This window comes from Thamnophis elegans, chromosome 1 (genome assembly GCF_009769535.1).
Source record: "Thamnophis elegans isolate rThaEle1 chromosome 1, rThaEle1.pri, whole genome shotgun sequence".
Lineage (NCBI taxonomy): Eukaryota > Metazoa > Chordata > Lepidosauria > Squamata > Colubridae > Thamnophis > Thamnophis elegans.
Genome location: NC_045541.1, coordinates 86,513,545 through 86,527,785, shown reverse-complemented (window position 1 = coordinate 86,527,785; position 14,241 = coordinate 86,513,545). Strand labels below are relative to the sequence as shown.

The following is a 14,241-nucleotide window of genomic DNA, read 5'->3' as shown; positions in this document are numbered from 1 at the left end:
AGTAGCAAGCCATGGCAGTTTGATTGTGAGTATACTCTGACCCACTTCATTGACCATCTGACTGATGGCAGAGTCAGGTGACCATAGGAGATGGGATTAACTTGAGACATAGTACAGATGGTCTTCAATTTATGAACATAGGACAGATCCTCCCCAAAAGGTAGTTATGACCCATACTGCAAGTTCTGACAGCCTCCACCAACCCCACCTCATATGACCACATGTTGAGTAGTCAACAACTAGGCTGCCTTTACAACTGTTTGCTGCATCCTGCAGATGCATGGATGTGGTTACTTCTGCTTTCTGACAAACAACATTAATAGCAAGCTATGGATTGCCAATTACTGTGGCATTTGCTGAATGGCCACAATTAAAAAGTGTGTAAAATCAGACATGGTCACATGACAGCCCACTAAAAGACCAGCATGACTTATGACTGTAATTATGGGCTCAATTACCATCATATCTTGACAATTACCTGTGGCCACCTTAGATTGGTGTAATCATGTAACTTTCCTGCTGCCTCTGGAGACTTTTTTCCATGGCCATTCTAAATTAGGCAACAGACGAGTGTTGCTCTTTCATATTGGCCTTTCCTCCTGAACCCATTAGGCCCAGAGACAAGGAGCAACAAATAACCAATGGGGGCAGCTGTGGGAGGTGGATGAGCTGCCTAATGAACTTTTACTGTTGTTGGTTTTCATATACATTAAGTTCTTCCCAGATTTTAAATTCCTCATCAAATAAAGCTGATGATTATATCCCTCGTAGGAGTGAATTGCACAGTGGCCACTTCCTGCCACTGAAAAGGCCGTATCTCTAGTTATTTCTAGTTGCCTTTCAGGTACCCTTGCAGAAGGCAAATTAAACTTCTTTGGTAGTATAACAGAGAAGCTATAAAGGATTTTTATATTAAAACAACTGCTTGGATTTGGCTTAGAGGGCAACAGGAAATCAATGCAACTTTACTAAGATGCATGCTGTGTGTTGCATATATGGTATGATTGCCACAGCCTAAGACCACTGGAGTTTTTTTAATCCTTTAATTCCAGGCAGAAATTTAGAGTCTACTGGACAACTTTTGAACTACATCAGAAAACTTACAGGCTGTTCCATGCTACGTATTACAGGTGCACATTCTATTATATGTACAGTATGATTTGAAACTGTTCTTGTTGGTTAACTTCTTCTGCTTGGTGTAGCTTGGTCAGAAATACCCAATATTATTGAATGCCAGATGGCTTTCTGATGGAATTTAGTGAAGAGACATGTCTTATAGCTCTAGTAACTGATACTCATTTAATGGAATGTAGACCTGACAATTCTATTCATTTTTAAATTTATTATAATGCAGGCAAAATCACATGAGATTTGTTTGAAAATTTGGCCCAAGCATATATCATAAATTAAATCAACATGTTAAATGTATAGGCTACTGTGTGCATAGATCTGCTGAAAATTAACTTACACCTAGTTTTTTTTAATGTATGCTTATTGTTGTATGACTAGTTTATTTTTTATGGTCTATCTGCAATAATAACAAATTATAGGGGGTTTGTATAAAATTACTATATTTCAATCTCAAAAAAATAAATACATGTTAATCTTGCAATCTTATATACCGTACATATTTAAGTGAGAACAAGTCTGACTGAATTCAGCAGAGTTAGTAGTTAAGTATAAGCACAGTGTAACAGTGTGACATCTCTATTTATTAAAAAAATAATTCCCATCAAATAGAATGGATTTCCTCCTGAACAAAAACACTTGCATGACAATCAAAGATGAAGCCCAAAAGTATGCTTCTGTCTACTCTACACAAAGGAAAAAAATAACCTGCTAGTGGAATTGAAATCAGGGAAGGGAATTTCCTCTCCATGTATAACTCCCTCATGTAGGCAAAATAAATAATAATAAGCCAAACACACACATGCAAGCACGAGCACACATACTTTGGAGGTACAGCAATTGTCCAAAACAAATTGAGGGTGAAAAGGTTATCTTCTGGCTGTACCACTCATAAGCCAAAGCACAAGATTCATTTCAATCATTAATAATATAGAATTTTAGGGGTTTATTTTTCCTAAAGAGGTCATAGCCTTTGCTTTTTTTTTAAGGAGCTGTACAATTAAGCATTTTTTTTGGTTAAAATTTAATGGCTACCCTGTGGGTGGGCTATGTGCAAATTTAGCAGCAATAACCTTACAAAGTAAATATTGATAAAGTCTGTACAGGAGTACTGTGCTGGTTTTAAAGGCAGTGAAGGCCAGAAGTGTCATCTTTAACATGCAATTCTCATTCTGAATTGAACTGAATACCTACCTATAGAAACTGTATATAGACCTTGAAGATTTTAGTACTGTGGATAAAGATTCCATTAAAACACACATGGATAAGATTTATTAATTAGTCACTGTCAGAAAAAAAACAAGAGCAACACATTCATAACACCCATGTTTTCAGAAAACAAAGTTGTAGTGCTAAAGTCAGTTTTGTTTATTCATTGGCCCCAAGTAAGAGTTGCTATTCCTGTCTCTCCCTTCCAATCTTATGGAGCTCATTTTGAGATCTTCGGAATAATTTTAGATTCTCTTCTGCCTCTTATTCCGTATTTTGCTGCCAGAGCTGCAGTTTATTTCTGTCTTTGTAGCATAATCAGGATTAATTCTACAGTAATCTTAATCCCTGATACTACTTAATTCAGAAGAACCTTTTCAAAAGAAAGCCACATGCAGTAATACCTGCATTTATCTGCATGTGCTTTAATCTTTGGCATTAGCTTAATGAAACACTCAGGTAGTAGATAGTAGATAATTTTTGTGCCACAAACCTAGGGAGCAGGCACTGGTCAAAATAAACAATTCTTGTCTGATGGACTATGTATACTAGATTGTGTAAGGTAACATCTATGTCCTACCCATCCTTTAGAAAAGTTCAAAAAAGTTTGATCTCTTTATGTTGGTAAACTTGTTCAGTAACTTTTCCAAGCAATTAGTATTGTTCCATTACTCTGAACATTTCAACTCAAAATATTGTATCCCAGCAATAATAATGAACTACAAAGATCAAATATTTTTAGCTCTATTTACATATTTTCCTTACATATTTTTCCAGATTGAAAGATGTTAATTATTATAGTGTATTTGCAGAGAGGCAGCTGACCATATTCAATGTCATTCTGTTGCAATTGTTGTGTATAACATTTTGTAATGTATATTTGTGTATGATCATATTACATGTGATTTATACATGATTGTGATGTGAGTATTATGCCCAGTCTCACGTATTACTGTGTAATATACCAGCTAAGTGACAAAGAGTTATAAATAAGGATATTATTTTACTATTCCAATTACAAGGTAGGGCTTAAATCAGTTATCTATCAAATGGGGTCAAAATGTTTATATTACTTAATGTATAAAATTTTATTTTCCCTAGTTATTCTTTATGTTTTGCTATCTCTACAATCAATTGTTTGTAGTCTTTTGTATCAGCAAAACAGACATTCCATTTAAAAATAAGCAATATAAATTGCATGTTTGGTACTTTTCCCCAGATGAACGAATAATAGTTTTTTAATAAAATATTGAAAACAATGAAGTTGCTTTAAAAATCTCTAGATTATATTAAATATTTTAAGAATCATGCAAACTATAATCTTTCTAAGAATAAATTCCTTAAAAAACACTGCACCTTCTCCCAGATAAATTATAAAGTCAAAACCCAATTATGGGAATAATGGCTCATTTTTCATGTGATTAGAAAACATCAACTGTAAGAGGCGGTTAAGATACAATTTCTGTGCCAGGTCAAACAATTATTGTTTTAAACGTTAAATATTAGGCTCAAATTTTATTTTTCTTGCTCATTCAATCCCAATACTTTAAATGTATTAATTGATAAAGAACATCAATAAAAGGTCTAAGAAACTATCAGATACATTATTAAAAAAAATAGTGGCCAACATTTTCTACTGCTTTGATTTACAGTGCAGAGGGCTCCTGCAACTGCATCAAGTTCAGCTAGGTGTTTGTTAACTTGTTCCCCCGTTTGTTTTCATAGTTGCTATAGTGACACAATTGGCAGGGCACCAGAGCTCCCAAATTACATAATAGTACCTTTGCAGAGGATTTGAATCAGTATATCTGTTAGAGATGTCTGTCTTGCTACAACAATTGTTGTACACTGCTCCATTTCCATTTTGGATTGTTTACATTTAATTGGGAACTGTTCGTAGTGGTAGCCCTCATTTACTGACTGTAATTGTGACTGGCAAACGTGGTCATTAAAATGGTCAGTGAAAAATATGTGATAGCAACAGTTTTTTATATAGGACATGATTAATAGAGTGTAATTGCAAACACATAACAGAGATACTGCAGAAGTTATAAATGCAGGCATTGGTCATATGGTTACTTTTCCAGTATGCTGTAACTGCAAATAGTTTGCTGTCCAGGATGGTTGCTTAGTAAAAAACTATCTGAAATGTCTAGTTTTATTTTTTTTGCCTATTTCCCCCCCACCCCACAATATCCAAATGTAGGTGCCTAATGAAGTAATTCTCCTTTACAAGTTTAAGCCTTAATATATGTAGTGTTGATGAATCTGATAACGATTGACTTTTAAATGTCTACACATTGCAACAGAAAAAGTGGAAAGACCCGTCTTTGGACATCCTGCTTATGAAAAAAAAATGTTTTTTAATAATTTTTATATATTTTCCAGTAAGTTGAGTAATATTGTGATGAGAGAACTGTAGGTTACTTGATACTTAACTAATCCCATTCAAACTAGCTAACCAGTTCTTATACTAATTCAAGATGTTGATTTCAAGTTAAATATATGGGGAGAACAGCAAATGTTAGAGTGGGATATTCCAGTTTAGTGTTTCAGTTAGCCACTATACCTTTTTAACTATATTGTTACTGTATTACTGTCCCAGTGAGCATTCACAATCACTAGGGATTTCCTTCTTTTTCCCTTTCACGATTTCTTTTTGTACTTCTGTAAACCTGCCGATGCTTCCTCTCTTGTGGCTGTATTGTGTCAATTTGTTACATAAGAATCTACCTTTTAGTTCTCTCTAGTTGCTCTCAAGCAGATATCCAATGATTAAAGTAGAAATAAGAACACTTGCTTTACTCTTTGTTACTCTATAAAGAAGAAAAGTGGACTGTTGCAAAGTGCCTCTTTCTGTATAATTTATATCAGGGGTCCCCAATCCCCCGTCGCTGGACCCGCACCAGTCTGGGGGCATGCCAGAAACCGGTCCGCAAAGCCCCAACCACAGCATGCAAGCAACACATGAAACCATACCCCCTTGGTCCGTGGAAAAACCTCTCTCCACAGAACCGGTCCCTGGTGCCAAAAGATGAAGGCCATTGATTTAGATCCTAGAAAATGAAGTTTTTAAATCACATGCATAAGAGTAAAGATATCTGATGCTCGCAGTCACTCATGTTACACAAGTATGAATATAATAGAGGGGTCACAGCATAAGCATATCATCCCATTTTTCTTCCTTTTACTTAGAGTTTATATGTACTCCAAATGACTGAACAAAGATAAAGAAAAATTGTCTCTCAGATATAACATGATGGTAGGCTAGTAAGTAGAAACACCAGTTTTAATTCCTTTAATATTGAACAACCAAAGTTTCATTTTATACATAATCCAATTCAAAGACAATATAATAGCAATTCTGGCAATTGTTTGTATTTACAATCAGTGAGACGGCAGAGGAAACAAAAAATGATAAATGTTCAACATGTGTATGAACCACAATTAAAATGGAATATTTACAAAGGTTTCAAAATTCAAAACTGCATATAAGAAACAATTAAATTCGTGCTTCCAAAGGATTTTGAATGATGATTGCTGTTATGATTTAAAGAGTTGAAATCTTCAATAATGCCTTCGTTGATTTTGTATGACTTTAAAATTAATTCCAGCATTTCTTCTGTGACTGTTGCTTGTCTTTAGTTTGGTTTGGAATATAAGCAAGTAAATTTAATACAAAACCTAATTCTTTGTCCTGGGTAGAGAATAATGAATCTTAAGAGATGGAATTTGGTATTCCCAAAGTTCTTATACATAAACATTATACACTTTAAATGTTCTTCACTGTTGCGTAAAGTATATGCACAGTATTAGTGGAGGAAAAACATTTTATGATTTTCACCTGGCATAGACTTTTGTTGAACAAAAATAAAATAGAATTCTATAGTTCCTTTAGCCAAGTTATGAATTATCATCAATTTCTGGTGTTTCACCTTGTTGTATTCTGGAAGCTATTCGAATTGCTTCTTCCAAAGACTGTTGTTCTCCAAGCTGAAACAAAACAAAAAAATAGATTAAAATAAACATTGTAAAGTGTTTAAGAATATTTTTCTTACGTGTTTAAATGTGTACCAATATTACTTATGTAATGTTAATAGTAATAGATTGTCATTGGTTTTTTTGAGCTCACATACACAATTTCAAGTGATTTCTTTTTGAAACTTCTTTGAGGTACTTGTATTGAAAAAAAGCAATTATAGCATATTTCAAAAAATATTTTACTTTAAAATCAGTTGTACATACATTTAAGAAGACCCAGATCTGTTGTTCTACAAAATTAAAGCATATTATTGGATCCAATGAAGGTTACTGGGTTATGTTTATATTTATTTGTATCCCACCTTTATTATTTTTACAAATAACTCAAGGCAGTGAATATACCTACCGTATTTTTTGGTCTATAAGATGCACTTCTCCCCCCCCCCCAAAAAAGAAAGAAAAGTGGAAATGTTTGTGTGTCTTATGGAGTGAATGGTGCTGAATCCCCGGCCACCTGCCGGCCCCCACCCTTCGACCTCTGCCTCCCAGCAATTTGCCCTACTTGCAGCAAATAGCATGGTCAGCTTCAGCACAGCCTGATTTAGCATGAGCAGTTGATTGGCGTTGTATCGGCTCCAGGAATACCGCCAATCAGCTGTTCCTGGCTGCGGGTATCGCCACTGTCCATCACTGTCGCCTATCGCCGCCTCTGCATACCCCATTTTCGGTCTCTGCATGCCCCATTTTCGGCATCAGCACATACTGTTTTTGGCCCGTTCCAGGCGATAGGGATCCCTGCCACCTGGAATGGGCCAAAAACAGGACGCATGGAGACCGAAAATGGAGTTTGCACAGGCGACGATGATTCCCGCAGGCTGGAACGGCTGATCGGCGGTATTCCGGGAGGCCGATCCAATCGCCAATCAACTTCTCTTACTAAATCAGGATGTGCTGAACCTGACCAGGCTGCTTGCTGTAAGAAGGCAAATTGCTGGGAGGCAGATTTTTTTCTCCCTCCCCAAAAGCTAGGTGCATTTTGTGATCTGGAGAGACTTATAATACGAAAAATTATGGTAATACTCCTTCTTCTCCTCCTCTTTTTCCTTACAACAACCACCCTGAGAAGGGATTGGACTGAGAATGATGGCCCAAGGTCACACAACTGGCATTATTTGCTAATGCGGGATTTGTAGAAGAAAAAGAGTAGAAGAGAAATTAGTGATCACTGATGCCCTCTTCTCTAAAGATCTCAAAATTATTTCCTGTGGTGTTCCAAAAAATTAACCAATCTCCAGAAGCAGATTGTGGAGCGCATAAAAGGATGCCAAGAGATATAATTTGTCTGTTGTCTTTCTAGGTCTGCAGATTCTCCAGTTTGTGAAATTCTACCCTAGATTCAATCCATATATTATTAATAAAACATTTCCAATGTATATATGTATCAAAATTACCTGCACTGCTATTTGTGTTCCATTGGATGTTGCCAGCAAAGTAACAGGTCTAGATTCTGCACTGACTAAATGATGTCCATGTTGCTGATGTCCAATTTCTGGTGAAGCACTATGAAAAGCTGCTAAATCCTGAGCCACAATGGCAACCTTAATAAAAGCACATGGAAAAAAACATTCTAAATACTGAAATCTAAAATAATTAATTATTTTAAGTTTTTAAAGTTACTGATGATCAGTCTTACTATTTTAAAAATAATATACTAGGACATAAAGAGAGATATATGAATAATACATATTCTAGAAACAATAGTAAGAGAATGAATATTTGCAAAGGGTAAACAAATCAGTAAAATATTTATACAATATGCTAAGATATATTATACATTAAACTATAAATAATTCTTCCTTCTGGTATTTGGGCACAGAGATAAGTGGCAGTTACAAAGTATGTTGATTTATTTATTACTAACAATTCCATGCAGCTTCGATCTGATTTTAAACAATTTACAAAGTTGAATGATAGTACCAAAATAAATTAATACATAGAACAGTTAAAAAAAGGACTTCTGTTGCACTGAGTTCTTTTTAATTCCTTCCTATTGCATGTATTATTCTAGGCCTAACTAGTTTGGCTAGAACTATATTATAAATCCTGTAATATTGTTAAGCTTTTTATTGTATAATAGTAAACAATAACAAGCCTATATATATTTACCTAAAATATCCTCTGTAATTTATTTTTTCTGTTGTATTTCTTCTTATTTTTAGACAATGCTATAATTTTTGACAATGTAGTTTTGTTCCTTTCATTTTTATTTTTCTATTATTACTCTTAAAGCAATAAAAATATATTTTTAAAAAATCTTATGCCGAGTCTCCCCCCCCACACATGTATATTGTTTTGAACTATGCTTTATATGTGGTTTTATTGGTTATTACTGTATTATTTACCCCACCCAGTAAGGTGGCTCTATTATTAATCAATCTAATTAAATCAAATGCCATTCTAATGGCTAGAAAAATCTGTTGTCAATACATGTATTTAGAAAGCCTCAATTGTTTGTTTTCACTTATATATTTAGAAGTAATTTACCTGTTGTCCTTCCGTGCCTTCCGCGGTGACCATTGCAACAGAATGTGTTCCTGCAGAAGAAATAACTGCATCATGTGCAGGGACTGTGATGGTAGTGCCATCTTGTGTTACCATAGTGATAGTATTTCCAATGGCCTGCATGTCAGCCTGAGATATATTAACCTGAAATAGTATATAAACATTTAGTTAACAGCATTGGGTATGAGCACAATTAGATTATATAAGATTTCAACCTGGGATATATTAATGTATCTTTATAGTAACTAAATAAGCTAATGAAAAGGTTTAGGTTTATTCGATTTATATGTCGCCCTTTTCCCAAGGACTCAGGGCGGCGTACAACATTAAAAGAAACACATAATACAAAAGTTAAAAAGAGATTAAATAGGATATCCCAAACCCAATTAAAATTGACAATGACATTTTTTTTAAGAATTAAAATTAACAGTAATCAATAATTTGTTTTGTTTTGTTCAGGCCAGGCTGGCTTGCTGGAAAAGCCAACTTTTTAGGGCGCGTCAGAAGGACCGGAGGTTGGGGATTATACCAAGCTCCGGGGGCAGCTCATTCCAGAGGGAAGGCGCTCCCAGAGAGAAGGCTCTCCCCCTGGGGGTCACTAGCCGACACTGTCTGGCCGACGGCACCCTGAGGAGGCCAACTCTGTGGGATCGCACTGGACGATGGGAGGCTACCGGTGGCAGTAGGTGGTCTCGCAGGTACCCGGGCCTATAGCCATGGAGCGCTTTAAAGGGCATAATTAGTACCTTGAATCGCACCCAGAAGACAACCGGCAACCGGTGCAGGCTGCCTAAAGAGGGGTGTAACATGGGAGTACCTGGGTGCCCCCATGACAACCTGCGCAGCCGCATTCTGGACCAGTTGAAGCTTCCGGGTGCTCTTCGAGGGCAACCCCATGTTAAAAAGATTAAAGATCAGAAGGTTCATAATAACTTTAAGCAGAAGTCAGACATAAAAAAAATAGAACTGGCACTTTTAAAGTAAATTTATTCTGTTTTAAGTATTAGATGGTTTCCACAGTATTGCAGCCCTTTTTTAAAAGTTAATGTATCACATGTTCCTAACATTATTAGCGTACTGGAAACCAATTTTAATGACACCTGTAAATAAAACCATGAACAAAATGTTTAAGCTATTTTGATTATGGCAAATACTTACATGCTGAGTTCCATCTTGAGAAATAAGTGCTACCTGCTGACTCAGCCCAGTCTGAGTCACAGTAGCAACTTGTGAAACAACATCTTCTCCTTCAACACCCGTTACATATGTTATTTGTGATCCTTTGAGAACATCTTCACCTTGACCTATTTAAAGAAACACAAGTTTAATTTGCATTTTAAAAAGTTAAGAATTCTTTTATATTGAGCTCAAGCCGTGACTATATGGAAAGATAACCGTTGGGATTCTGGCAACAAATGGACATGATTCGCATTTCCATTTGCAGCTTTCTAAGTATTTTTTCAAGTGCCCTAGAGCAATTATATTATATTATTAGACAATCGGTTAAACTGTTTTTTTTATTAGCTTTATTAAAATTATCATGGTCCCCTACAATCAGACTCCTAATGTCTTCCAAATATGCCAGGCTTTTACTAGCCACAAAGGTAGGGGCTAATACGAGGGAAATTACCACAAAGAATACTTGCTGTTAGGTCCCCTCCATCACAACTCTTGATAGTAATAACCTTTAGTAAGTGCCTTCTGGCTATTCAGATTAGGATAGGCAGAATTATTTTGGAGAAACAATTTCCATTATAGATCAACTATATCTCAAAGATGTTATGAAAGAAGAGTGAGAAACAAATTACTCAAGTAATTAGAAGAAAATGAGAAACCCAGAAATGCAATCAAATGCAGATATCAAACTCCTGAGTTACTGCACAAGTATTTGACAATACTAATGACTTAACTATAAGTTTGGAATATAAGTCTGACCCCAACAGTGCTTACTATGAAGATGATTTAATTACAGGTCCCCCAATGCAATTGAAAGAACAACATCTGCAAGTAAATTTACAACCCCCAAGAAAATAGGTTTTCATCCCCACTTCAAATCAGAATGGACAATGTTGATATATTTGCTTTAAAAATCATATTGGAGAATTTCTTATGAGAAGGAGAACTTTGTACTTATTTAATAGATATTCCAAAGAAGAAAGATATTTTATTTTTTTCAATTTTTATGTACTGCAGGGATTGCCATTGCTAAACGATGTGGTCATACTTTACAACTTAGTGACAGAAATTCCACCCCCAATTGTCATTGTAAGTCAAGAACTGCCTATGCAATAATCTAATCAAGAGGAATATATGAAGATATATGACTGGATATCATTAGATCAGGGCTTTCAATCTTGATTTCATTGAGGGCCACATCAGGGTTGTGTTTGACTTGGGGGGGCATGGAGGGGTGTGGGGCAGGGGGGGCATGGCCAGCTCAACGTCACTTATGTCAGGGGTGCCTGTGGTGGCCTGAGAGCTCTTCCAGGAAAAACGGGTTTCCCAAGATCTGTTTTCAGCTGTGACAGCTTCCTGCAACCCGCTGCCAGCAAAACAAAGCTCAGGAGGGCCTCATGCGGCCCTTCTGCACTCCGTTTTCGTTGGCAGGGGCACCGTGGACTGGCCCTTTGCTGTTTTTAGGGCCAAATCTAAGCACTCCCTGGACCGGATTCGGCCCATGGACCTTTAGTTTGACATCCCTGCATTAGTTTATTGATGATACCTAATCCCAGACTGATGGATGGCCTCTTCTAATGGTGCAATCTCAGAAACGTGTACAGCACATTCCGTATTATTTTTACATTTGTATTTCCTCTGTGACTGATTAGTTTCAGAGAACCTTAACTATGTTTGTAGTAATTAATTACAATGGCAGGTTGTTTACAATAATTTTAAAACACAAAGATATGGGCACCATGGAAGACATCTAATGTTTAAAAGTAGAACTTAAATATAATGAACTATTTGCAAGAGGTAAGGAACAAAAACCATTCTTACAGTTAACTTGAGAGAAAAATCATATTTTTCTTTATTCTTGATTCAAAAATCAATAATTAACTAATACCTGGAGGTGGCTCAAAAAAAGCTTCTTGTTCTTCCTCTATTGGCTCAGTATCATTGTGTGCTGTTCGCTTGTGCATTGCAAGAGTAGAAATCTGTTTGTATGTTTTTCCACAGTGATTACAGTTGTAAGGTTTAGAATGCGTATGTACCACATGGTGTTTATATAAACTGGAATATTCAGTAAAACGCTTATCACAGCCAGGGACTGTACATACATAAGGCTTCTCCCCTAGGCAAAAAAGAGACAAGCAATGAAGGTCACTGCATAGGTTGTACATTCTGGCAATCCCATACCATAAATAAAAGTCATTTTCAGATATTGCATATCATTGACATTTATGTTAAAAACAAGAACTTCAGTATATTGGTTTCTTTGTTACAATATTTCAAGTCAATCACCAATTTTCATTCTCTTTCCACTTGCCTGCCTTCTGTCCTCCCTTCCATTTCCTTCTCTTGCAGATTTCTTCTAAGCACTTTCTCTTTCCTCTAAGCCAGGAGTGTCAAACTCAATTTCATTGAGGGCCACATCAGGGTTGTGTTTGACCTTGGGGCGGGGCGGGAGGGGCATGGCCAGGGTGGACGTGGCCAGCTCGATGTCACTTGTGTCAGTGATGTCTGTGGTGGCCCAAGCACTCTGCCAACAAAAAACGGACTCCTGAGCACCATTTTCGGCTGCAACGGCCTCCTACAACCCTCTGCCAGCGAAAACAGAGCTCACGAGGACTGCACACAGCCCTCCCAACCTACATTTTTCATTGGTAGAGGCACCAGAGGCCGGTCCTTTGCTGTTTCCAGAGTGGCCCCGCGGGCCAAAACTAAGAACCCCATGGGCTGGATCTGCCCCACGGGCCTTGAGTTTGACACCCCTGCTCTAAGTCAATCCTTCCACCAACCTTTGTCCACTAAAACTTTCTTTCTTCCAGCATTCTTCCCCTCAGACCTTTTTCTTATCTTACTTTTCAATAAATATCCAACTACAAGTAGTCCTCGAGTATGATCATAATTGAGCCCAAAATTTATGTTGCTAATGAGACATTTGTTAAGTGAATTTTGCCATATTTTATGACCTTTCTTGACAAAACTGTTAGATGAATCATTACAGTTGTTAAGGTAGTGACATGATGGTTAAGTGAATCTGGATTCTACATTAACTTTACTTGTCAGAACATTGCATGGTCGTAGGAGACTGCAACCATCATAAATATGAGTCAGTTGCCAAGCACCTGAATTTTCATCATATGATCATGGGGATGCTGCAATAGTCATAAGTATGAAAAATGATCATAAGTCACTTTGTTCAATGCTATTGTAACTTTGAACGGTCACTAAACAAACTATTGTAAATTGAGGACTACCTGTGCTAGTAATCATGATCATTTTGTGGACCAATGCCCACCTGAAACAGCCACCTCCTATCCATCCCTCACTCTCCACTGCTGATAGGCACCTAAAATTGTCTTTTTCAGAGACTTCTCCAGCATCATTAATATTCTTGAAAATCACAAGGAATCATTTTACTTTTACAAAATTATATGCTTATAAAGCATAATAATTGGTAATGTACATATATTACATTATTATTCTTTTAAGTGCATATAATACAAAACATCTGATCTCACTAATGAGACCCAAAGTATAATTGTTTAGAAGGATGCAAATCACTTGAATGAAAAAGAAACTTTGGGCCCATTAGTGGCAAAGCCTTACAGGGAAATGTGCTAATACTGAAAAAGAAGAAAATATTATTTATTTTGGGAAACTTTTCCATGCACTATGTATCAGCAACAGTTTCTCAAAAAAGGACGTAGCATGCTTAAGATAACACACAGTATTATGTATATTGCAAAAAAAGAAAAGAAAGAAAAACAATACATATAAAGTTTTTAAAAAGTCTTTCTTTTCATGGATGATTTTAAAATTATTCCTGAAGTTCCAATCTGCAATTCAAAGTACATTATTTCTATTTTTATTTTACAACCATAAAACATAAAAATACACATCATCTTTAAAACCAATGTATTATAATTAACATGAACCAGAGACCCAGGCTTCAAATCTAGAACTACTTTATCAGAATTAATGGTTAGACATCAAATGCAAAGATGAATACCTATATTTTCAGCTGTTTTACAACCTTACTTGCAATGACAGTTTGAGAAATTCTGTTCTAAAGTTGCATTCACATTATTTAAAATTCTCTCCATTTTCTCTGATTGTCATTAGAGAATATTTCAAGTTCCATTTTGTTAAGAGGAGAATGAATTGTTTCCTATTTTCCCAAAAGACTGAAAATTA

General features: G+C 36.1%; 1 protein-coding gene across 12 annotated transcripts in view; it reads right to left on the bottom strand.

The window, feature by feature from the left end:
* Nucleotides 1-5,608: 5,608 nt before the first annotated feature.
* The window catches only part of ZNF143 (zinc finger protein 143), a 31,467-nt gene continuing 22,834 nt past the window's right edge, over nucleotides 5,609-14,241 (bottom strand). For all 12 annotated transcript variants that reach the window (XM_032223183.1, XM_032223218.1, XM_032223159.1 and 9 more), the window contains 5 exons: nucleotides 11,945-12,172; nucleotides 10,039-10,184; nucleotides 8,863-9,024; nucleotides 7,770-7,916; nucleotides 5,609-6,330 (listed from right to left, as the gene is read on the bottom strand). In XM_032223183.1, coding sequence (XP_032079074.1) covers nucleotides 6,241-6,330; nucleotides 7,770-7,916; nucleotides 8,863-9,024; nucleotides 10,039-10,184; nucleotides 11,945-12,172 — 773 coding nt within the window. In that variant the 3' untranslated portion in view covers nucleotides 5,609-6,240. The remainder of the gene's footprint in view (nucleotides 6,331-7,769; nucleotides 7,917-8,862; nucleotides 9,025-10,038; nucleotides 10,185-11,944; nucleotides 12,173-14,241) is intronic.